This window comes from Camelus bactrianus, chromosome 3 (assembly GCF_048773025.1).
Source record: "Camelus bactrianus isolate YW-2024 breed Bactrian camel chromosome 3, ASM4877302v1, whole genome shotgun sequence".
NCBI classification, from domain to species: Eukaryota; Metazoa; Chordata; class Mammalia; order Artiodactyla; family Camelidae; genus Camelus; species Camelus bactrianus.
This window is the reverse complement of record NC_133541.1, coordinates 45365432-45392224: the sequence shown is the minus strand read 5'-3', so window position 1 is coordinate 45392224 and position 26793 is coordinate 45365432. Positions and strand designations below refer to the sequence as shown.

General features: G+C 35.0%; 2 protein-coding genes across 4 annotated transcripts in view; one reads left to right on the top strand and one right to left on the bottom strand.

The window, feature by feature from the left end:
- On the bottom strand, nucleotides 1-20856 carry PPWD1 (peptidylprolyl isomerase domain and WD repeat containing 1). The gene is made up of 11 exons (XM_010949376.3): nucleotides 20640-20856; nucleotides 17346-17448; nucleotides 16230-16330; nucleotides 15981-16101; nucleotides 13405-13852; nucleotides 9740-9930; nucleotides 8719-8908; nucleotides 4524-4705; nucleotides 3091-3172; nucleotides 1975-2157; nucleotides 1-924 (listed from the first exon to the last, which is right to left on the bottom strand). Exons 1-11 carry the CDS (start codon nucleotides 20827-20829, stop codon nucleotides 781-783), a joined length of 1935 nt encoding a protein of 644 aa, XP_010947678.1. The 5' UTR covers nucleotides 20830-20856; the 3' UTR covers nucleotides 1-780.
- Nucleotides 20857-20946: 90 nt separating this feature from the next.
- CENPK (centromere protein K) overlaps nucleotides 20947-26793 on the top strand; it is a 31305-nt gene continuing 25458 nt past the window's right edge. Inside the window, exon 1 of one of the 3 annotated variants that reach the window (XM_045512416.2) lies at nucleotides 20947-21042. The gene's annotated coding sequence lies outside the window, so the exon portion shown is untranslated. Of the gene's footprint in view, nucleotides 21043-21099; nucleotides 21260-26793 lie in introns of those variants that run through there. The other 2 variants (XM_074359057.1, XM_010949378.3) reach the window with 2 other exon arrangements.

The window sequence follows — 26793 nt, the reverse complement described above, 5'->3', positions numbered from 1 at the left end:
TGTAAGATTGGACTCATTGTTTTATTGCTCCAATTTCTACTAATCTATTATTAGATAATATTTTTACTCAATATATACTTTCTTGACTACATTTAGTAAGGTAAGAAAAGATATACTATAACTTGGAGACAAAAATTGTTTAGCTACATTAGAAAAATGATGTGAAAACAGTAAATGAATCAGTATATAAAACCAAGGACTCAGGTATTCATTTATTCTGATTCTTACATTTGAAAGAATATTTCACAATTATTAAGGAATTTAACACTTCTGACTAAAGGTACTTCCTATTTATTTATTGAAGTTTTACTCCCACTACTTACTACTTAACTAATCAAAAACCAAAATTATTTGGCATGACACACAAACCTTGTAAAAGAAAGGATATAGTATATTACTATCAGATCCTGGTATGCTTTCTTAGTGGATCTAAAGAAACATATAAGGGCATATTTCTAAAAAGCTAAGGAACAAATACATAACCATTCTTATCACTTAATATGGTTTTAAGTCTCATGAGAAATACATGTAAAGAGTGCTGTGTCTCAGTTTTAGTCCATTTCAATTAATCACCTCGTAGGATGAGAACTACTGCAAGAAAACTCAAAGGCAGAGTTTTTTTTTTTTTTTTTTAAATAGCCTTTAATGAAAAATACAATACTGAATCCTTGAAACATGATTTGTATATTCAGCAAATCTTAAGGGCTTCCTCGTGTAAAATAATCCTATATTTAATATATGTGTATTTTTATTTACACATACAATGAGACAAATCTTATCTTACTTTACAGTAATATTTATGATGCTGACATCCTCATAGGGCTTATCTGTTTTGGGATTGACTTTGACGTTGGAGATCCTTTGTACAACTTCCATTCCTTTAGTCACTCGTCCAAATACTGTGTGCTTATTATCAAGCCAAGGCTGTGTTGGAGGACAAATGGAAAATGTTGGTAAGCCCAGATTTCTTTAAACACACCCTCTGAGCAAATTAAAGAGAATTTATACTTTGGCTTTGCTTTTTAAATATAACTTAAAAGATATACTTCCACTTAGCATCTTTTAAGAGTGATTTCCATGTTTATATGACAAAATATAAAAGCAAAGTATAATGTTTAACTAAATATCTGCATCTTTCAGATCAAAGGGAGTTGGAAGATGTTTGCTAAAGTTTCTTCACATGGTTTAAAGAATTATGGGTAATTATTTAAAGAAACATGGGTAAGAATTATGGGTAAGGCTTTAAAAGTTCTCTGCAGGAATCCTACCTGCACAGTTAAGAGGCAGTAAGGAATAGTTTATGCAGCATGTTCTTTGGCATCAGACAGATGGGAGCTCAAACACTGGCTCTGCTACTTACTTGACCTTTGGCAAGTTAATCATGTCTCATTGTTTCTTCATGTAATTTTTTTAAAACTGGGTATACTGATACTAGAACTACTGTGAATATTACATGAGACCATGTGCCTGGCAGATAGTAGTTACAAATATTTTCCCTTCATTGCTTGGTGCTTAATTCCAAAAATAAAATATAATTTTTATAATTTGGTGGAACTGCATAGTGATAGAGAGCTAGATATTCTTACATTGTATTTCATCAAATCTACAATGTCATTGATTATGGGTTCCACTCTGATTTCATAGATAGAAAAATGTGGAAAAAAAGTCTTAGTATCACGAATTCTTGTACTCTAATCCTCCCATTCTAAAGATGAGGAAACAAGCCCAGAGGTAAAATAATTAGTAGTGGCAAAGTTCGCTTAAACTCACATGTCCTGAATTACAAAATGATTGTTTTACAAAGTTAAATCTGATTTGTTAGGTAATTTTAATTTTTTTCTAAATTGTTTCCATTTTTATATTTTGGCAGATACAAATAATGGTAGAGAATAAAGCAGCTCTCTCTTCACTGAATTCACTCTCTCAGATCATAACCTATAAATCTTCAGCTTATAGCAATGCTGTTCTACTTACCGTTGGTACTACTGTTATGAAAAACTGGGATCCATTAGTGTTTGATCCAGCATTGGCCATGCTGAGTGTATATGGTCTGTCATGTCGCAATGTTGAATGAAATTCATCTTCAAATTCTCCTCCCCATATGCTTTCTCCTCCCATACCAGTACCTGTTGGATCTCCTGTCTGAATCATGAAGCCCTAACAGAAAGTAGACAAAACTGTATTATACATATTACATATATGTATGCTTTGGAGTCTGTTTGTCAAAAGTGTTTTGCAGTCAGTGAAATCTTAACTTTATTAACAGTCATCCTATAAAGTGATTAAACCCATAGTTACATTTTAATTTGGGTAATGTATTTCCATTGCTTAACTAGTACATTACTTCAGTGACTGAAACAAAAATGCAGAGGTCTTTCCATTTATAAACATGTAGTATCTTGCTCATCTAGTTAAAGCCAATTATTAGTGTAAATGAGTTTTAGGATACTGTATACCATGTTAGGTCTTACATAACTACCCCACTCTTCTATCCTCCCTTTCCCTACTCTGGATTTCCTAGTGAGTAATTTCACCACTTCCTTCAGAACCCTGAAAGCTGATTTTTACTTCCGATATTTTTCCTGCCATTTCTGACCTGCAAGTAACCAAGAACTACATCACTGCCCCATCCATTTTACGGAATGCTGCTCAGCAAAATCCTAGGCTGAGTTCATTCTGCTCTTCAGGTATTAACGGTAGTTTTCACAGATAAAATGGCAACATGGCTCTTCTATTATTTAATCTTATCTTCTAGATCTAGACCTTATCTAACCACTAGGAACATGTTACCTTGGCTATAGGTTTTATCTTAGCAAGACACTTTACTCATTATCTGACCCTTTGATTTAGCTGCTGACAAAAATATTGCTGCATTGTTTCTAAAAAGGTAACCATGCTACTATCCCTATATCCTTGATTCTAGATCTGATATTCATGACCATCCATTTTTCTTTGGGCTTCGATAGTCCGTTTCTTCTATTCCTTTCTAATAAACTCCTAAGTGGGAGAGAATAAGATTCTTTACATTTAAACCTCTTGTTATGTAATAACATACTATTCCTTAAATCATATAAAATTTGTATAACTTACCTTAATTATACGGTGAAATGTATGCCCATTATAATAACCATTTCTGCTGTGAACACAGAAGTTTTCCACTGTCTTAGGGCACCTAGTAAGAAATATATTAAAAATGTGAAATCTATTGGCAGCATCTTAGGACAGTTTCCTTTGTAGTTTGGCTTCCTAATGGGTGTTTGCAATATCTTTTGAATGCTTCAGAAGGACAGGCTGTTTTTCGTAACTGCTGATTTCAGGACAACCAAGAGTTGAAAGGGCATACAGGCAGTAGCATATTCTTATAGTTTAACATTTTATCTTTAGATATGATTGCTTTTTACAGTTGAGTTTTACAGTATTTAGATTCCAAAGTCATTCTGCAGTTAAAAAAACATAATCATAGCACTATATGTATATAGTTAACTGCACATAGTGGGGTTAAGTTCCTGGGAAAGGTAATTTTCTTAACAACGTCATAGTATGGTGACATATTCCTGACCAAGGACTTATTCACTGAAATGACAGCTTCTAAATTTAACAAACTTTAAATGACAGTCACACTCACACACACTCAGAGTATGAAGTTTCTAAATAATATTAACTAATCTCATAAGATGATTTAATATAGTACATTATCATGTCGTAACTCCTAAAGCTAGGAATGGCAGACAGATTCAAAAGAATCTTGCACCAAACACAGTAGGGAATAGGCTTAATGGATGCATGGGTTCTGAACACTTAAAAATGAGATGGTCCAGGAGTCTAGAACTGCCTAGTTTTTGGTTCAGTACCAAGGTACGGTTTGGATATAAAACATTCATGTCCAAAATAAATAAATGCTTTCAAGTCAAGGTGTTGTAAAAGATGTCCTCTTTCAGATCAAGAACAACCAGTGATATTGTACTGTATTTGGTATTGCATGTTCACTTTGCAAACTTTTAAACTGTCCAGAATACTTTTCTGCTTTTTCAAATGGAAGCCCTTATTTTTTTTTTGTTGTTGTTGTTGAAATTTATTTTTAAAACATCGCTACTGGGACTAAAGAATAGGTAATATATGTCTAGCAAATGTCAGTAAGGAAAAATAATTATCATCCCTTTTAAAGATGTGCTTTGAGAGGAAAGCTACTTACAACAAACAAGCCACAAAACTTACAAAGTGTAAATTAATGATAATGGTGATATACACTTGTATAGCACTTTATAGTTTACATTCAGTGCTTTCACAGCCAATATATTTTGATCTCATAATAATAAACCTGTGAAGTATGTGTATATATCTATAAAACTTTCCCATTTTCTAGCTTAACATTTAACAGAAAGCTCAGGCTAGATGCTCAAACATTTAAATTCTTCAAAATTCCTTCAGTCAAAATAACAAGAACTTTTAAGTTGTATAATACGTTTCTTTGAATATACATATTTACGCTTGTGTGTATTTACAACAATGAAAATAGTACATACTCAACAGGAAAAAGTTTGATGTGAATGTCTCCCATGCTTGTGTGGATAATGGCACTATCTGACACTCGTTTAGGTCCCTCAGCTTGGGTAGCTGCCATGACTTCTTCTTTAGAAGGTTTCTCATTAAAAACGTCTCGGTCAGAATCTGCACTTTTTGTATCTTCTGGTTCTCGTTTAGTAAACTCAAGGAGGAAAATAAAAAGTGAATTAAACTTTTCATCTGGTTAAAATTTAGGACAATAAAATTTCACTTCTAATGAAGTATTTGAGGAAAGTAAGAATTCCCATCAGAATAAATCCTTATTTTAGTAATCACTTCCTATCACAAGCTGTGTAAGGCAGTTAAATTATTTCTATACTTACCTAATATGAAAATTCATATATTGAAGATGTATAATTTCAAATGGAATTTAATTTTTTGGTGTGGAAATTTTTTTGAGTATACATTTAACAAGATGCAGTTTTAATGGAGTAGTTCTCTGCTTCTGCCATATAGTACATCCTACCTAACCTGCCGCCTGTTGCTTATTCTTCACTATTTAGATAGTCTGGGCTTGGATTCTGGCTCTGCCTCTTACTAGTTATGTGACTTTGGTGAAGTAAATTAATTCCATTTCCTCATTCATAATGGGGATAATAATTACTCCAAATGGTGCCTGCTGTGAAGATTAAATGAAGGAGTGGAAAGTGCTTAGAGAACAGTGCCTAACATATAGAAGGTGCTATATACACATTAATAATTGTTATTACGATGAGCAGGACTGGCTGCTGGTAGGATGAGGATTCAAAAATGAATCAGTAATGGATCTTGACCTTCCACTTTTTTCTTCTTCTTTTTTTTTTTCAGCACCCTAACGATCTATCTAAATCCTAAAATGTACATTCTGAGTGAAGTTGTAGAAATCTCAAGATCTTCATGTTTTAGGGTGAATTGAGAAAAAATTTTTTAGTTGTTAAAACTCTGACTTCTCAAGTCCTGTTTCTTTTATTTGACTCTTAGTAAGCAGAAATCTTTTTCTCTAAGACAGCTCTAACTGGGTATCAACTAGTGCCCAGGCCCTGTCTTGCCCAATGTCATTCCTCGATCCACCTGGATAGATTCCAAATAATGGAACAATCAAGCTAGGATGTTACTGCCTTAACATCTTATTCTCCAGTTGTCAGAGGAATGGCATGTCTGTTGTACTATTTAATTATATGAATTTTTAAATAGTTATCTTAATTTAGTTCATATATGGAACTATTAAAGTTCAAATTTTATAAAATTTTATTTCATGATACTTCATTTGAAAATTTTAGTTTTGCTAAAGAATATATATGCCTAATAAAACAATGAAAATTTATGAAAATGTTAGCTGTATAAATACACAGTGAGTGACAATTTTTGTTTTTCTATTTCTTTGAAGTTTATAGGAACAGACATGGTTTAGTCAACATAAAAATAAACTCTGGGGTCCCTCACACCATACACAAAAATAAACTCAAATTGGCTTAAAGACTTAAAGAAGACATGATACCATAAAATTCCTTGAAGAGAACACAGGCAAAACATTCTCTGACATAAATGGCAGCAATGTTTTCTTACATCAGTCTCCCAAGGCAATAGAAATAAAAGCAAAAATAAACAATGGGACCTAATCAAACATAAGCTTTTTGCACAGCAAAGGAAACCATGAACAAAATGAAAAGATAACCTACACACTGGGAGAAAATATTTGGAAATGACACAACTGACAACGGCTTAATTTCCAAAATATGTAACAGCTCATACAACTCAGTAACAAAAGAACAACCAACCCAATCAAAAAATGGGCAGAAGACTTTAATAGACATTTCTCCAAAGAAGGCATCGAGATGGCCAATAGGCACATGAAAAGATGCTCAACATAGCTAATTAGTAGATAAATGCAAATCAAAACTACAGTGAGGTATCACCTCACACTGGTAAGAATGGCCATCATCAAAAAGTCCACAAATAGCAAATGCTGGAGAGGGTGTGGAGGAAAGGGAATCTTCATAAATTGGTAGAGCCACTATGGATAACAGTATGGAGGTTCCTTTAAAAACTAAAAATAGAGTTATCATATGATCCAGCAATCCCACTCCTGGGCATATATCGGAGAAAATTCAAATTGGATAAGATGCACGCACTCCAGTGTTCATAGAGCACTATTTTCAATGATCAAGACATGGAAGGAAACTAAATGTCCACTAACAGATGACTGGATAAAGAAGATGTCATATATACACACAATGGAATATTAGTCATAAAAAAGAATGAAATAATGCCATTTGTAGCAACATGGATGGACCTAGAGTTTACATACTAAGTGAAGTCAGACAGAGAAAGACAAATATATGATACCACTTATATGTGGGATTTAAAAAAAAATGATACAAAGGAACTTATTTAAAAAACAGACTCACAGACATAGAAAACAAACATAGTTACCAAAGGGGAAAGGTGGGAGAGGGATAAATTAGGAGTTTGGGATTAGCAGATACACTACTATATATGAAATAAACAAGGTCCTACTGTATAGCACAGGGAACTATATTCATTATCTTGTAATAAACTATAATGGCAAAGAATCTGAAAAAGAATATGTATGTGTGTGTTATATATAAAATTATATTTTTACACTTTGTTGTATACCAGAAACTAACACAACATTGTAAACCAACTATACTTTAAAAAAACAAAAACTAACCCTCTGGGGAAAGAAAAAGCAAACTTCCTAATATTTTTTAATAGAGTGGATGGAAAATTAGTATATGTGTTTTTAGTGTATATCAAAAATTATCATTTATGATTTATTTTTACCTTCAAAATAGTTAAATTACAGGTAAAAACAAAATTATTTTCCTTTAACATGTATTAATAAATTTTTAGTAATGAGTTTGAAAGTTAATAACAAAATCCTCATCTTAAAGGAATGTACCCATTTTAGGTTAAAAGCTTGGTTGGGGTAGGTAAACTATTTCCTACATTTACCAAATGCTGGTAACCTTTAAAGCATCATAGCTGCTTGTAATATATAGCTAAATGAATGATTATACTACAATAGGCCACTTTACCAAATTCCATGGATTCAACAGTGAAGAAAACACACCGCCCTTTATGGATTTCATATTATCTTGAGGAGGGGAGAACAGTGTCAGAGACCAAAAACAAACAAAAAAAAACCCAAACAAAAAAAACTCAAAACATAAAAAACCAAAACAGCAAATTATTCCAACAAGTGTAACACATAATACAAGGAGGCACACCTAATCCAAATTTGATGTCAAGAGAAGGCTTCCAAGCTGAGACATCAAGTATGAGTTCAGAACTGGGGAGACGTGTGTGTCTGGAAGAAGAAATAGCCTGTGCAAAGGCCTACAGGCAAAAAAGAACACGCAACTATTGCAAATGGGATCAAGTTCAGTATGGTCAGTATAGCAAATGAACTAAAAATGAAGAAAGATAAACTCAGAGCGCAGCTATTGTAGATAGCTGAGGAGTCATTAAAGGATTTTAGGCAGAAGAATAATCACACATGGGTCTTAGAAAGTCTCTTCCTGGGTAGTGAAGGACAGAATACAAGCACAGAGGTCTCTATACTTTAGATTTTTCTGCTTGGCTGAACAATTAGAATGGCGCTATTCCTAGACAGCTTAGGAGTTTGATTCTGACCTCCATCATAGTTAATGTGCAAAGTACTTCTCATTCTCCAGAAAAAAATTCTTCAGGAACTTACAATTCCAGGGTAGCATCATTACAGTGGAGTCAAAAGGTAAAAAGAGATGTAGTTAGAGAAGGAAGTATGCAAGTTCTGGGGAAAGAAGTTACGTTCAAGAGAAAAAGGTGAAAAATACTAAAACTGAAGAATTTTAAAATCTCCACAGCAAGAACTATTTTGGATCCAATTATTACTACAACCACTTACTTCCTATCATCTTAGACAACACAAATAGTTATAGAAGCTGGGCTGAAAGTTTTTCACTACAGGATGGAAAACAGTACAGAAATAGTTAAAATCAAGACCTAGTTAAAAATTCTACAGTATTAATTTTGTAAAATGGTACTATGGTTGTTTAGAATGTCTACAATTATTGCCAACATTCTCTTCAGTTGAAAGCACAAGCTAAGAAAATAAAACTCCAACCAAACTGGAAGAAACATTAAGGTGTATCTCCTAGTACTTCCACATACCATATAAAATCTGTTCTTTTTGAAAGAGGTACACACTATTGTTGGGTCAGCTTGAATATTCTGAAGAACTGGATTTTCAGAAGCTTTCATTTCTATAGTAGTTGCAGCACGATGTTTTTTGGCTATTCCCTGAAACAAAGCCAATTGCATCACTCTAATATTCTCTTGCTTGCCTAAGATCCGCACACACCTGGAAAATATGTTTTATACGATAAAATTATCAGGATTCACTCCAATTATAACAACTTTACAGATGAAAGTTCGGAATCAACTATCCTTTATCTTTGTACAAAATAACTAGTAAAAGGTTTTTAAAAAGTGTTTCTTTACCCTTCCCACCACCCACAAGAAGTTATTTTAAATTGGTAGGTATCTATAATTTTCAGGTTAAAAAAATACAGTCATTCATACAGTTTTAACCTGTCCCTATTATCTTAATCTTTCTGCAAGCCTTCAAAGATTTTGTATTGCCAAGAACTACAGAATAAATTTGTTTATATGTGAGAATGTACAGCACAAGATTTTTCCTCCTTTAAATATACTGTAAGTTCTTTTCATTTACATTCAGTGATAGTATCTGATTATAGCAATTTTGTTCTAAGACCAAATGGACTGTTTGCACAAAAGGCTTATTGTGGTTTCATGCATTTTAGCTTCTGATTTTTTGTCTAGCAGGATGTAATGCTGAATTCTGTGGTTAAAATATTTGGCAACATTTAACATGAACCAGGCTAATTTAAATCAATAAGCAAGAGACAGACTGAAACTTGTTAAAAAAAAAATTGCAACTATGCATATCTTCCTTCCATTTCTTTTACAAACATGAGTGGAAACTTTTTACATAAGATTATAAACAACCAAAAGACCACAGAAAAATCCAGTCAAAACATTTGGTTAAGTTTAGACGTTTGGGACCATTCCACTTGTCTTGGAACAAACAAAACTCCCATTGTTTCTCAGAAGGAGGAAATGGTCCTCCAAAAATGCATTTTTAAAAAGCATACATCATATTAAAGCTTACCGGTTTGTTTCTACATTTATAACTTTAATGCCCAGCATTGTTCCATATAGCACGAAGTGTCCAGTTTCATCAAAAACTATATTAATTAATCTTACTGCATCCACCTTCTCCAGTTCACGTTCTACAGCCATTCGTCGGCCAAATTCCATGTCTGGTAGCTGTTGCCTCATCTGCTGCAGTTCAGTAAACATCTAAGAAACAAACCATTTATTAACAAAAAAGCTACATGATAAAGGGAATGAGAATTTAAACAGAAGCAGAGTATACATTAAGAGGCACTGACAGTTGGTGTACTTATATGTTTTCTTAGGGAGGATTCTAAACACTATAAGCAGGAAATAAAAAGGCATTAATAAGTTCAATTATTAAAAAAACCCAGTATTTACACTAACTAGTTCTTCTAATGAAAAAGATACATAACTATTGCTTCTTTACAGAAACATACCTGGTGCTTTTATAAGCCACAGACTAGCACTTTCCAAATGAAACATAATGCAAACCACATATGTAACTTAAAATTTTTTAGTAGCTCCTTTAAACAAAGTAAAAATTATCACGTAAAATTAATCTTAATGTTTTATTCAGTCCAATATATACAAAATATTATCAAAAGACCTTAAGCAATATGAAAAATATTAAAACATTAAGCAATATAAAAAATGAAGTAAGTTATATTCTTTTTTTCCTTAAGTCTTTGAAATCCTGTGTGTATTTTATACTTTTAGCCCATCTCACTTTGTACCAGTCACCTACCAAGTGCTCAACAGCCATATGTGCCTAATGGCTATTAAATTGGACAATGAAGCTATAGATTGTGAGGTCCTTGTAAAAGGATCATGGGCCTGCCATATTTTTGTTGAATGAATGATTCAATTCATTTTGCTGAATGAATGAACTCTTTAATGATTTCACTAATTTATAAAAATTTCATGATATCTCAGAAAATGTTTCAAGTTGTTTTGGTGTATCACTACAGTTATATCATTAGGTAAATGTGATTTGGGATAGATGAATATTTTTATGAGTGTCCTTTAGTTTGGACATTTGGTTTACTTTATTGAGATATTTAATACACCACTTCCAAGATAGGGGTCACATCTTAATTACTATGTACTACCACACTCTAAGTCTCTCAAAATATGTAATCTTTACATTTAGTTTGCCAGCCATTTAGAGCAACAAACTGCAGAAATCAAAAATAGCTCTCCACTGCAGATGAAAAGAAGCCAGGCTTATGTCCCATCTACTTCCTATTTTCATGCCTGCATTAATAAAATCTCCAGTTTTTCTAGGTATGGAAAGAACAACAATATAAACAACTTTAAAAATGAAAACGTGCCACGTGTATTAGGGAACAACATGAGGCAAAGGTCTTCTAGGAGAGCTAAAAAGCCTGGCCATTAGGGTTTATTGTCTCCAGTCTCTGACACTGATATGCTGCTTTACTCTTTTGCTGGAAACAGCCTAGATGCTGGACTACATTTTTGTAGTGTGGGACTCCGATTATTTTTGCTAGAGAGAAGATTCAGTTTCAAGACTTAAAAGTTTGCAGATGGCCATCTGCCCACATATAAATATTTTATAAATGTTAATTCAGCCTTTTAAGCAATCAGTTATCTTTTTACAGTATTCAAGCTTTAATAGCAGGGCTTCTATGACTTCTATCACTGCACGGTCACAAGCAGTGATCCTAGTTAATAAAAACTAGAGGATAAAACTTTACATCATCCAATTAAATTTGTCTATTTTAACTAGGACTCTAACCAGCTAGAAGCTCCCTCCCTTAACATGGAACTATGGGATTCTAGTCATTAACTAGTCACTAGCATTGTTACTTATTTGATTGGCATTTGGCCTTTTTTCCTGCAAACTCTCTCATTCTCAATCTCAACTTCTCTCATATGCTTTGCTACTGACTTCCTCTTATTACCCTAGTCCTGTAACTTCAACTTGTTGAAGACAACAATGAAGAAAGAGTGGATTAAACAGCTCAGAGAATAGATTTTAAGTATTTTTCATAAGGAATCTTGTTAGACTTGTAAGTTATAAAGAGTTTTAAAAATTACATTTAAGTTGAAACTAATATGTAGTTACCCACTACCATAAAGAAGAATACATCATAAGAGAAGATTTTCCTTTAAAGCATAATGGAAAGCTATCTTGTTCCATCAAGAAAATGAGTTATGAGGATGACTTGACTAGCAAATAATTTTTCCTTTTGTCTGGATTCATATTACTTCAGGTAGATAATCCACCCAACTTACAATCACTTGCCACCTAATAAGAGTATCACCTGAGTGGTAGAATTTTTGAAGAGCTTAATGCAGGAACCTAATGTAAACTGGTGACTACCAAGACTGTAGAATTGACACTATTATATAAAAAACACTATTGCTACAAAGATTCAATCCACCGACTTTCAGAGGATTTGACATACCATTAGCAGTTAGAGAACCACTTGATGGAAACAGGTGATGAGACTCAAATTTCCACAAAACCTAGTTACCTTTGTGTGGATAAAAACTCTTATTCCACAACTACATGCTCTAACAAATTCTCATTAGCAGTAATTATGTATTAGGTACTGTTCTTAGTGCTTGAAATACAATGATGAGCAAAACAGATACAGGGCCAGAGATCACACTCAGTTGAGTCTATTGGGGATGGATATACAGTAATCAAACAATAAGATCATACAAAATACTATAAGAGAAAATAAACAGAGTGATACACAGCCACATAAAAAAAGTTCTCCTTTCACTATTGGATGAATAGTGAAAGATTCCCAGAGGAAGTGACTCTTTGAGATTTGAAGGATGAGTTCAATATGTAATGGGAGGAATCACTCCCGCCACCAGGAACAGCATATGCAAAGACCCTGTGGTGGGAGGCATATTCAAGAAATTGAAAGGCCTAACTGGCTATAGTAAGAGGCAGGGAGAAAGGTGATTTACAGTAGGTTGGAGTGGTAGGCAGGGACACAACACGGCAGATCTTAATCCTAAGAACAACAGTAGGAGGAAAGCAGAATAGATAAAGGGAGCAGGAAATGCAATAGGCCAGGGAAAAGATTATGAACTAGGATAATGACAGCTGTGCTAGAAGGAAATGGATGGATTTAAAGTATATGTAGAAAATAAAATCAACAGGATTCATGATGAATTAAATAGAAGGGTGAGAAAAAGAGTTAAAGATGACTCAGGTTTCTGGCTTGTGCAAGCAGACAGATATCGGTGTCATTCATGAAGACAGCAAAAAGAAAAAGAATAAAAGAACAGGAGACTCAGTCTGTTTATAATAGAAAGCTGGAGAAATAAATTTGGAAGCAGTCACACAGACAGACAAGAATGAACAGCTTAAGAAGAAAAGGAGGCCTAGCATGAATTTTGAGGATCTCAAAAGAATGAGTTTGCAAACAAAACAACTGAAAAAACAGCCACATTAAGTGTAAGTGGCTCAGAAGATAATACATCCTAAACGTAGGGAAGAAAGTTTTAAAGAGCAACAATGCAAGACAGCAGACAGCTGAATAATATCTTTAATATCTTAAGAGAAAATAACTATCAATCTAAGTGTCTGTATCCAGAAAAATACCTTTAAAGAAATGGCAAAAAATAAAGACATTTTCAGAAAGTAAAATTAGATTAAATTTATATTGCACTTACACTTAATGATTCATCAAAGACTCTCATGAGTTTTCCAGTTAAAAATCTGAAAATTCTAACTTTTCTATCAGAACCAATAGTAGCTATTTTCTTCCCATCAGGTGAAAAACATATGCTGGTCGGATAAGCCTTGCACTTGGCAAATTCATATAAATCTGTGTCAGTTTTATATTCCCAGTTCACATTTTTGGGGAATTTATATTCATGAGGAGGACCAGTCCAGTATTCAATCATTCCAGATTTGTCAGAAGACACTATTGCTTTGTAAACTGGGTTTAGCCGTATCTGAGTAAGAGGTGATGCATGGAGTTTGTCAAAAATATGTAATGGCTGGTTATCTCCTCGACCATCGTAAATGAAAATTTTTCCTGTACTCTTCTCAGAAGCAGCAACTGAAGATATGGCATCCCCTGGGCAATAGATCCACTCACATTGTCCCGGAAAATAGCTAAAATAGTAAAGAATTGAGGGGGAAAAAAGAGGTCAATACAAGTAAGCAACCCTCCCCATTCTCATCAGCAAAAAATGTCCTGGCCAATGATTTAGCTTGTTTTGGATTCCTTGCTCAAAAGTAGCAGAGAGACACAGAAAAACAATGAAGAATAGCCACTATTTTTTCTCTTTCTGATCACATCAATGCAATGATAACTTCTGAAGATCTATCAAACCACAAGAAGGGAACTGTATACAACAGATCATTTATAGGGAAACCTAACCAGACCTGGGCCCTAAAATATTCTGTGGTATAGTTTTTCAGATCTCTGTCTATGTATAACTTACTTTTAAATAGGTTAGTGTGTAACAGTATACTTTATAAATCCATTCTCGAAATATTTAAGATCAAAATATTTTAGTCATGACTATGCTCCAAAGAAAAACATTCTGATATCACATTCTCATTATTGGTAACTTGATCTTAAAACCATGAGCTTTGAACATACTACCTGATAAACTATACAAGAACTGGGACAGATTTAATCAACACACCAAACTCAAACTCAAATGTTTGTTGTCTCCTTCGAAGTAGTCAGCCTGAGAAGTTACAGTTATTCCAATGATTGAGCTAAAGCTCATAACTTTTTTGGGGACTCTCAGAATTTCTACCAAAGGTTAAAAAATTACAGGCATACCTTGAAGATATTGCAGGTTCAGTTTCAGACCACTGCAATAAAGTGAAAATCGCAATAAAGAGAGCCACACAGATTTTTTTGGTTTCCCAGAGCATATAAAAGTTATGTTTATATTATCTGTGGTCTATTAAGTGTGCAACTGCATTATGTCTAAAAAAACCAATGTACATATCTTAATTAAAAAATCATCTGAGCCTTTAGCACATCATAATCTTTTTGCAATAGTAACATCAAAGATCACTGATTGCCATAACAAATATCGTAATAGTGAAAAAGTGTGAAATGTTTTTGGAATTACTGAAATGTGCAATAATGACACAAAGTGAGCAAATGCTTTTGGAAAAATGGTGACTTGCTCGACACAGGGTTGCCACACACTTCAATTTGTAAAAAGTACAATATCTACAAAGTGCAACAAAACGAGGTATGCCTGTACTCTTTCAACATCCTCAGAGGTAGCAAATGTTCAACATTTATGAATAGATTTAATTTTTTTTAAATAGGTAAACCATGGGGGAAACAAATCTGGGGAAAAGGAGATTATCAATAGGTATTTCTACTTGTAGTCAAAAAATAAGTTCTGATCATACATAATGAGACTGATTTCCTTTAGTGGCTCATAAATTGGTTTTGGAGGAAATTCCAAAAGAAGTTCTGCTACATACTGAATAGTGTAGTTACATTCCCACCCCTACCCCTCACTGCTCCCTTCACACCCTGAAGCCCTAATCCCTAATCCCTTTCTCTGGAGAAAAGGTCTTTAAGAGCTAATTAAGGTTAAACGAGGTCATAACCATAGGGCCCTAATCCCACAGGCCTGTGGCCTTCTAAGAAGTGAAAAGCAAGACACCATCCCTGCCTTGTCCCCAATGATGATAAAGTGTGAAACCCAGAAGAGCTCACAAGAAACTACACCCTGCTGGAACCTCAGTTTTGGACTTTCCAATCTCCAGAACTGTGAGAAAATAAATTTCTGTTGCTTAAGCTACCCAGTCTATGGTCTTTTGTTTAGTCTCATTCCCATACAGTCTAACCACAGAGTCTGGGTGTCAATGTACTTCAAAGTTCAAAATTACTAACAACTCCAAAAATGTGCATAAGCCTTATAAGAACACAATCTCCTATTACTGAACTAAGCACAGCAAGGAAGTTGATTCCAAGTGCTAATAAATTAGACATGAAGGATCCTCATTAATTTACTAAGTTGTATTAAATGCATATAACGACTCCTTGATGCTGTTTGGAAATTTCTGCTGTGATTAACAACAAAAACCACAGCAGTTTTCAAACAGCATCATAACAAGGATTCATAATATCTAATTTTTCTGAGTAAAACCTAAAGGCGCATTTTTTAATGGAATAGCAATATATTCTGTTATGTAATGGTTAAGTTCAGTTTAAAAATTATTTCACTAAGTAAAAAACTATACTTTAAAAAAGACTTACCCAAGCTTTAGCATATTGATCATGTCAAAGTTCACTACATCAAACACCTTCATTGCTTTATCATCACCCACAGAACAGAACAATGCTCCCTCAGAGCTAACTGCAATACTCTCGATAACTCCTATTTAAATAAATCAAAACAGTCTAGTAAATACCAATGAAATAAATGGACATGATTCAAAAAAAATTTTTTTAAAGAAACTTTAATGAATATAATTTAAAAAGAGAGAAAAAAAGTCAAATTCTTACCGAGGTGACTACGAAAATGTTTAACAAATTCAATCCCCTCTTCTATTTTTTTCCAGAATTTAACATGTCCATCATGACTGGCAGTAATAATAAAGTCTGTCCTGCATATATAAAATGTGGAAATTAATTTCTAATGCAGATATAAGAATCACTTAGCAACCGCAAAGCAATCATTCACTGAGAATCTTGGACTCTTTTGTAACAGATTTGTAAAAAAACCCAAAAAACCCCAAAAAACTTTCTTTATGCAAACCACTAGATTAGGGTAGAAAGAACACAGCAAAATCTGAAGCTTTTTTCTGTCTATCACAACAACTGCTGCTGCACTAATTTTAACCCTAAGAGCTAGGCTCAGAATTGACCTAGGACTTGACATTAAAAAAACAAACCAAAACAAAAAAACCTCACTGGGAATCACTAGATTTTGGGAGTTCTTTATTGCTAAAATTACCCTATAGGCAGTTTTTTCACAGGAAAAATGTACCATTTTTCCAAAGCTGATAAATAATTAAATTGCAATATACTACTTTCATATACAGCAAGATTCAATGTAAGTGTGTTTTGTATCTTCTCCCAAGTATTTTGATTGTTTGTATGAAAAAGATTTTGTACAGTATAGCTTTCTCTGTCAGCTACATAAAAATAGAAACCATTTATTGAAACGTGGTATGTAACTGAGATAATGTGTACTATTATTATTATCCTTCTACAAATCCCCATTCATCTATTTTGAAGGTCCTGTGACATTTCCACAATGTCTTAGTTCTCATCATTTCCCCCTTGAGTACTGAGGATGTCAGCTACCAACTACTCCCATCTTAACTAATACACCCTTCTTCTGGGAAGCTCAGGTACTACCTGGATCATCCTCTTTTGGCATTTATCTCCAGAAGACATATACACAAACTAGGGAATTTTGTCTTAGAGAAGGCACTCCCTGTATGATACAGAAAAGAGCATGTAGGTCTTTATTTAACTTAAACTAATACAAAATCTATGGAATTAAATAGAAATCCATTAATATGCTAAAATTACTTCTACAAATCCACCTCAAAATTGAAGTGTTTAAAACAAAATTATACTTTTCATAAAAAAATGAAGATGCGATAGACTTACTTGGTGCACACCACATGGGTGATAACATCTCTATGCATGTAACTCCGTTCATACATGGATGCACTGGGGAGATTATCAAGATAGACTCTTTCAAACTCTAGAACTAAGGGAAAAAAGTAAAGAAAAAATTTTATTTTTTAACAACTGGAACTAAACACTATTTTGTATTTTCTTCTAGATTTTAATTTCTCTCAATTCATGTGTAATGAAAAAAATATAATGTCTGTTATGTCAGTTGTAACTTTCATTATTTCACAGAACTGAGCAACATCATTATTTAATCAGTCAGGACAGGTTCTCAGGCATTATATAGATGTTTAACTGTTACCAGACTTAAGAATTGAGTGGTTCTGGCTTAATGTAAAGCTTTCATTAAAAACAAAAACCTTAAAGTTTCATGAAAATATCACAACCATCTTTCTAATCACGTAGATTCAATTTTTGTGCTAATTTAAATAAATAATGAGGTCAGTGGTCATCTATATTTCTCAATTTATCTTGAAGGCACTGACCCTCTTTGAAGTCACTGATACCAGGTTTGAAACAAATAGACACAATAAAAACTTAGATTTTTAGAGCTGAGAAAGTCCTGGAGGATATCTAGTTGAGTGCGTCTCAAGCTTTTTACAAGAACAAAATATTTTTAAAGCGGCAATCTGAGTAAATATTTCATTATATGAGCTATGAAAAATTTTTCCAGTAAGAAATGACATTTTATGCGTACCTAATAAAACAGTCCAATGATGGCCAAAGTTGCTACAATAAGTTGCTAAATGAAACACAAGCTGTTTCATAGTTTTTTCTAATTACTAAATAGCAGACTCAAAGTTGTGTCCAACAAGCTACTTTTACCTTTTTAGTAAAAGAATTCCCATTTTTGTATGGGAATACTGACATCCAGCTATAAGAAGACCTTCTCTACAGTTACATGTGACCATGTGCCAAAGAGATAAAAGTGGAAGTATTGTATGACAGTCAAGAAGTCTCCTTGAAGAGGTGTGCCCTTCTTCCTTTCCTCAACCTACAGCTTGGAACCGGGAGATGAGCGCTGTATTTCTAATAACTGCTAAGGACAAAGATGAAGTCCATACACTAGTGATGTTAGGGCAGAAAGCTGGAGAGAGCCTACGTCCCTTTGGAGCCTCCACACAAACCTTAGATTGTCTATTTTAGGACTTTTACTCATGAGAGAAGTATACCTCTATCTTTTTAATGTTACTGTCATTTTGGATTTTTCTATAATATGTAGCTAAATTTAATTCTATCTGATACACATTCTTTTTTTGCTGTTTGTTAGTTCACTTGTTGAACAGATATTTATTGAAAACAAAATAGGTTACAAAGCACAGGGACAAAAAGAAGAGTAGCACATAGTTTCTGTCCCTGAGAAACCATCAGTTTAATTAAAGTTGGTGCCACATAATTAAGAAAAATGTCTTTCTGGAAATGTCTACAGAAGCCCAATGTCCAAAGGACATATTAAAGGGGATGTTTCCATTTCTAGAAATTTAAATATATTACTAAACCCCTGTCCTTTTAGACAAAATCTTCTATGGCATTTTTCTAACATTTCATATGTGTTTTTAAATTACAATTCTTTTCTTCAAGCTGAATACACTACTGACTGGCTTAACTACAATAAGCATCTAATTGTCTCAACTGTAATTGCGTTTATAAGCTCTTTGTCTCCTAATGCTAATATCAGCACTTAAACATTTTGGGATTTTTTTCCATTTCCTCCACTCTTTTCCATAAAAAAGGACATGGAAAAATACTGTAATACAATAAAATAATTAAGAGCATCAAAATCGTAATATTCATTCATTCATTCAATACTTACTTAGCACCTACTATATGCAAAGCACTGTACAAAGCAATGGAGCAAAATATGCAGTCCTTGCTTTTACATGCTCAGTTTTAACAATGGAGAGAAAAATTAATCAGATAATCTCATGAACAAATATACAATTACAGAATGTAGCAAATGTATTGAGGAAACAGTTGCTATGGAAGATTTAAAAGGAAGACCTAGACGTAAAAAAGGTAAGGCACTTCAAAGGTGTTAATGTACAATGTTCAAAAAAGTATCTTCTTCAAACTCGGATACATAAAATTTGAAGGCTACCTATAAATTCAGTGTGATAAACATACCTCAGAATTATGATCAGTGTGCTTTAGAAACCCATCTAGACTGGAGAAATCACAGGCTTCCCAGATGAGGGGTGATAGCTGAGCAGTGCTGAAGGTTGAACAATAGTTAGCCAAGTGAAATGATGAGGGAAATTACTCCAGGCAGAGACACCATGATACTCACCTCGGCATCCACAGGAGAAAAAAGAGCATAACCCATTCTCAAGTGTTTTAGTATGACAGGAGTACAGAGTAAGGAGTAAGGGTTTGGGAGAGAGAAGTAATGGAACAGTGCTGAGAGATGTAAGGAGAGATCCTATCAAGAAGGGCCTTGTATGCTATGTTTGGGAGTTTGGAGTTGTTTTGAAAATAGTAAGAAACCACTTTAGAATTATAAGCAGGGAAAGTAATAAAGATTTGAGCTTTCAGAAAAGTCACATGTTAATGGTCTTAAACGTTTAAGGAAAACATTTCAAAGAACTTGAAAGATAAAATCTAATCTATCCCTTTCATCACTCTTTCTATTCGATAAAATTCTGTCACTATTTCACGCTAGTGGCAAAGTGCTGCGGGCCATGGTATCCCATAAGTATGGTTTGAATACCACAGACCTCGGTTTTTAGATGAGAAACTTGTGATTCAGGAAACTTACGTAACTTTCCCTAGGTCAGAAAACTCATTAGTGTAACAGTCAGGATTGAAATGATTTTTACCTATTCTTTACGATTCTAAATAGGCACCGCCTTCCCCGGCGGCCCAACACACTAACACCACTCTTGAACTAAAAGCCTTAAACAGAAGCAGTACTCTTTTCCACATCTACTGAACGGAGTTATAAATTCCAACCTCTATAGCTGCTGTACGGATTAAGTGCGAGGCGCCAAACGCGTTAAGTATCGGCGTAAGTTACCTTTAGCGTCTGTTACAAGAAATCAGAGATTAATAGTGTTAGATACCATCTAAGAGACGCTTTACTCCGACCAAATCACTATTTCGGGAGGACGTACAAGTACCGAACGGCCAGAAGTGACAAGAGGACCCTCTGTTCCGAGGGCACAAATCCTCACAATCACACACCCTCCGCCCTGGGGTCCGGCTTGAACTCTATCAGTACTAGGGGGACGCAGCATTCCAACTCTCCCCTGTGCCTATCTCTGTAGCTACCTTTCCTCTTCTTAGCCAACGTTGCCTCTACAGGTAAAGGCCCAACCCAGCGCTCTTCATTTTCCTCGTCGTTCTCTTGGGCCACCGCCACTGCCAGCTCTCTTTCGCCGAGTTCCGTTTTTTCCGGTTCCTCCGCATCCCGGCGCCTTCTCCTTCTCTGCTGAGAATCACTACCACCCTCGGCGGCCATGTTGTCCGCATCGTCAGAAAAAGCGCGACCCTTACAGCTGGGCTACCAATGCTGAAGCAGTGGCGCAGCCTGTTCGTCAGCGGCCGAGCGAGTTCCGGGATTGGCTGGGGTGGGTGGGAGCAGATCCAATCAGCAAGCAGCGCGCGCGTTCCTGGGCGGTGGAGCCGCGTCTCGCGTAGGCTGAGGCGACCTGAAGTCCGCACGGCTGTGGTGGTAAGCGGCGGGCAGGGGAGAGGCCTAACGGTTGAAATTTGCGGTCAGGGTTGGCAGTTCCCGCGTTATGGAGGGGGCTGACCTCGGAGGATGGATGCCAGACGTCCAGCCAGGCCTTGAGTCCCTCTCTTCTCCTGCTGTAGAACCCCAGCCTGTTCGGGGAGAAAGAAGGGTGGGGAATTGAAAGAACTGTTTAACTTGGCGGTCCTCCTTTCAGGTGCTCCAAACATGTCTTTTTTCCTGAGCTTCTTGGTTGTTTCACGCTCTAAAGAAAGTGTGCCCGCTTGTTACTGTTTGGCGGGGGGAGGGGCGAGGCAGAAAACGCCCGGTAACCTAAGTGGCCGGGGCAGGACCATTCTCCCTTTTGCCTTCACCCTGGTCTAGATTTCCATCTCTTAATGTCCATTTGGACTTAAGCTCTCTTCTTTAAAAACATTTTTTAAAATTGTGGTGCGCGCGCGCGCACACACACAAACACACACACACACACACACCAAAATTTACCAGCTTAAAAAAAACAGATTTAATTGACGTTATATTAGTTTCAGGTGTACAGCATAATGATTTAGTATTAGTATTGGGAAATGATCACCACAGTAAGTCTGACATCCATTACTTTACATAGCTACAGAATTTTTTTTCTCTGTGTGAGAACTTTTAAGACCTACTCTCTTAGCAGCTTTGAAATATGCAATACAGTATTATTAACTATAGTTACCTTGTTGAACATTATATCCCCATGATTTATTTATTTGATAACTATAAGTTTGTACTTTTCAGCTCTCTTCATCCATTCCCACCCCGCCTCCTGCCCCCTTTTCTGGCAACTATCAAACTGTTCTATAAGCTTAGTTTTTTTTTTTTTCTTTGTTTTTATTTTTAGATTGCACATGGAAGTGAAATTATGCGGTATATCTTTCTCTCTCTGACATTTCACCTAGCACAATGCCCTCAAGGTCTATCCCTGTTGTTGCAACTGGCAAGATTTCATTCTTTTTTACTGCTGAATAATATTTATCCATCTATGTATTTTACATTTTCTTTTTTCATCAGAGGATGGTCACTTAAGTTGTTTCCGTATCTTGGCTATTATAAATAATGCTGCAATGAACATGGGGCTGCATATATCTTTTTGAATTAATGTTTTCATTTTCTTTGGCTAAATAACCCAGAAGTGAAATTGCTGAATCATTTGGTAGTCCTATTTTAAACTTTTTGCAGAACCTCCATATTATTTTCCGTAGTGGCTTTATCAGTTTACATTCCCACCAATAGTGCACAAGGGTTCCCTTTTTTCTACCCCCTGCCAACACTTGTTTCTTATCTTTTGGATAATAGCCATTCTAACAGGTGTGAGGTGATACCTCTTTGTGGTTTTGATTTGTATTTACCTGATGATGTTGTGCACCTTTGCTTGTAACTGTTGGCCATCTGTATGTCTTCTTTGGAACAATGTCTATTTAGATTATTTTTCATCTTTAAATCATAATGTTTTTGGTATTGAGTTGCATGAGTTCTTAATGTATTTTGAATATTAGCCTCATTTCAGATTTGAATATTAGCCTCATTTCAGATTTGTTGAAAATACATGATTTTCAAGTATTTTCTCCCATTCAGTATGTTGCCTTTTCATTTTGTTGATGGTGCCCTTTGCTGTGAAGAAGCTTTATAGTTTGATACAGTCCCAGTTGTTTATTTTTGCTTTTGTTGCCAAACCCCCAAAAATCATCACCAAGACTGATGTCAGGGAGCTTATCAGTTATGTTTTCTTCTAGGAGTCCTATGGTTTTAGATCCTACATTCAAGTCTTTAAACCAATTTGAGTTAATTTTTGTTTTGCATGTGCTCTCCAGTTTTCCCAACACCGTTTTTTGAAGAGACTCTCCTTTCCCCATCATACCGTATATTCTTGGCTCCTGTGTTGTAAATTAACTGACCATATAAGTGTGAGTTTATTTCTGGGCTCCCTATTCTGTTCTGTTGATCTATGTATAAAATTTACCATTTTAATTTCTTCTTTTTATTCATTACATGTAACTTGTAAAATGCCCTTCCTAAAATGATGCTTTCAAAAGCCTTCTGGTTCCGTATTTCAAACCAGTAAATCTCTACTTTAGTTTTGAGGTAGACACCAGATACAAGGAAAGAACTGCCCATAGGAAGCACTTGTTAAAGGTTTTTATTTTTTCCTAAATTTTAAAGACTCCCATTTTTGACCCACCCTACCTACTCAGTTTCTTTTGTGTCTCACAAATTTTCCATGCTCATACTTGCCTCCAGGCTTGTTTTTAATGCCTTGAGAGCATCTTCACAGCAAATGCAGGTTTCACTTTTACAGCTTCTCATCTGTTAGAGCCTATGGCAAACATCATGAGGGATAGCATTGTTATCAAACAATGATAATAATGATCATTATCATTTCTAGGGAGCTGGTACTGTGTACCAAGCACTGTACTAAGCCATTTGTTCTTCCAGGTAGCATTCTCTCATCTTCTCTATCCTCAATTCTGAAAGCACTTGTAGTCTATGTTGTAAAATTTACCACATGATAGCACTTCCAACTACCTGAAATCCTGTCGGCTATTTAGTTGTGCATTTGTTTATATTGTCTCTTCTCAGTGAGAATGTAAGCTCCATGAGGACAGAGACTTTTTCACCTACACTGCTATAGCCATAGTGTCTGACAAATGGCACACATTAAGAATGAATACAGCTTAGAATTACATGGGTACTTTCTGTTACTTTATTTCATATATATTAGTCTTTTTCCAGTAATAGTATGAGGTTCTTTAATTAGTGTTAGATCTTTTAAGTTTGTATGGCATAGTATCCCTAAATATAGCAACAATATTGTTCTTCAGTAAGTGGTTGAAAATTGAAATACTAACTGAGGGCCTCAAAAGATTGACTTGTTCTCTTTCCGGAAAAATAGTTTAAAGGGAAGGGGTAAATTTAAATCCTTAAATGTTTTTGTTTATTTATGTTCTCATACTCCACTGAGCTGCATTTCAGCTAACTTGTTGAATATATTTCTACATGCACACACAAAGTTTCAAGTTACTTTTGTGTACTGATAATGTATTTTATTGGTTAGTATTCTACAAAGTGGGGAAAGATCAATTTGCACTTAAATTCTAAACTGAGATATATTTAAAACAAATATTTATGATTAACTTTTTTGCTTAAAAATATTTTGAAATTATTCATGACTGTTTATGGCTTTGTGAACTTCACTATATCTTTTGTGTACAGCAAGTAAGATGTTTAGTGTTAACATTTTGTATAATAAGTTTAACAACTGGTGGGGCAAGTCTTCCCATCTTATTCTTCGTGAGGATCTTGGCTGTTTTTTGCCCTTTGCACTTCCGTATAAATTTTAGAATTAGCTTGTCAAGTACCACAAAAACAAACACAAACTTTTAGAATTTTAAAATAGATTCAATAGATTAACTTGGAGTGAATTAACATCTTTACAATATTGAGTCCTCTAATCTATGACATAGCTCTCTTTTTATGTCTTCTTTAAAACCTCTCTGTTGATAAATAGTTGATTATTAAGCAATATAAAACTTAAGTTCCATATAAAAAAAATTTCAGGGAGTAGGTTATTCTGGTTTGCATTTCGTGTTGTGGGATAGATGTCCTCATTGTTTTTTATTTGCTCTGTTCATCTCCTTAAAATTACCCAACTTTGAATCTTACGCCATCAAACTCTACCAGCTGTCATTCCTCCTTGCAGCAGTTATCTATCTAACAAGACTGTCGTGCTTCTTCATTCCTTGAAGATTTTTAGCTCCTGACTCACTGTCACCCTCTGTCACACTATTATTGTAAATCTTGATTTTAATATCCATGTCTTTCCAGTAATGTGGCCTCTCTTTTTCTTGACCTCCTTTCCTCCAGTGATTATATTCTCCATCTTATCTTAGCTAGTTGGTCCTATGATCATACCTGAGAGACTTTGTCATTCTTTCACTTTGTCTCTGTCTGCACCTATGCTCCTACACTGTAGAGGAAACACACATCCATGTTCTAGTTTCACTTTAAATTCATGGCAACTAATCTCAATTGGGCCTTTAATGCTATGCAGTAATCCTACTGTTTCACTCTCTCCCACTCTCATACATCTATTTTATCCACTTTTTTTTTTCGTTCTTAAACCTCCAGTGCTTTTTCCCCACCCTCATTCATAGCTGATGGCCTTAGTTACCATTTCATTTAAAAAAAAAAGAAGCAATCCAAGCAGAACTTCCACAAGCTGCTACCAACACATGTACTCACCTACCTGTATCTGTGCCCCTAATATTCTGTCTACCTTCCGTTAACTGTATATACATCTATCTTAAACCAAGCCCTCTACTTGTGTACTAGATCCAATTCTTCTCCTTCCTCTTCTTTATCTCCTGCATCAGCATTATTTCCTTCTCTTAGTGTATCATATAAAATGCTGTATTTTCCTCCATCTTAAAAAAAAAAAAACTCTCTTGTCCCAATATCTCCCTCCAGCTGGTGACTAATTTCTCCTTTATAGAAAAAATTTTGAAAATGTTATATACTGGATTGCCATAGTTCCTTGCCTTCTAGTCTCTCTTGAATCAACTCCAGTCAGGCTTCCACCATTCTACTGAAACTACTTTATAAAGGTTAAGAATAGCCTTCACTTTTGTGTATTTACTTTAATGAAATTGTGTGACAAATTTCTATAAAACGTTGAGGTATAAAACAACCATTTATTATGCTCAGTGATTCTTTGCATCAAGAATTCAGGCAGGACACAGCAGGACACACATTGTGTCTCTGCTCCACAATGTCTGGGTCCTTGTCTAGAAGACTCAAAGCCTGTGGGCTGAATCATTAGAAAACTTGTTCACGTGCATGTCTGGTGGTTGATGCTATCTTTTGTCTGGGAACCTATCCTTTCTGTGTGGGCTTCTCCACTTGGAGAGGGGCTAAATGTTAGTTAGCCCTAACATCTGTGCTAATTTGGGCTTCCTCACAGCATGGTGGGTGGGTTGCAAGGGTGAGTATTCTGAGAGAGACAGACAGATGTAAGCCTTTTATTATTTAGTCTTGGAAGTCATGTGACAACACTTCCATTGTATTCTATTCATAAAAGTAGTCAGAAACTCATTCTCAGATTCAGGGCTAACAGGCTCTGCCTCTGAATAAGGAATGACAACCTGAACTATTGTTGTGACTATTTTTGGAAAATACAGTCCCCTATCCATATTGTCAAGTAAATTGTCAATTCTCTGTATTTATCTTATTGACCTACTTATCACTAGTATTTGATAGTTCATTATTCCTTCCTTGGACACTTGTCTTGGACTTCAGGCTATCACAGTTTTGTTTTTCCTCTTACCTTACTGGTCATTCCTCACATTATTTAGGTAGTTCTTCCTCATCTCCTTAATCTGTCCAGGTCTGGAACTCTTTTCATTTCTATCTGTACACTCTTTCTTTTCTGATCTCACCCAGCCTCATGGCTTTAAGTATCTGGATGGGAATAACTCTCAAATTCTAGCTCGAAACTTTCCCATGAACTTCAAACATATATATATATATATATATATATACACACACACACATACATGCGTGTGCGCGTGCACACACACACACACACACACACAGTTGACTAATTAGCAGCTCCACTAATAGACACCTTAAATTTAGCATGTCCTAAACTGAATTCTTCATCAGCACTCCCTCATGTCTTGCTGAATCTATTTTCTTCTGCCATCTTCTTCATCT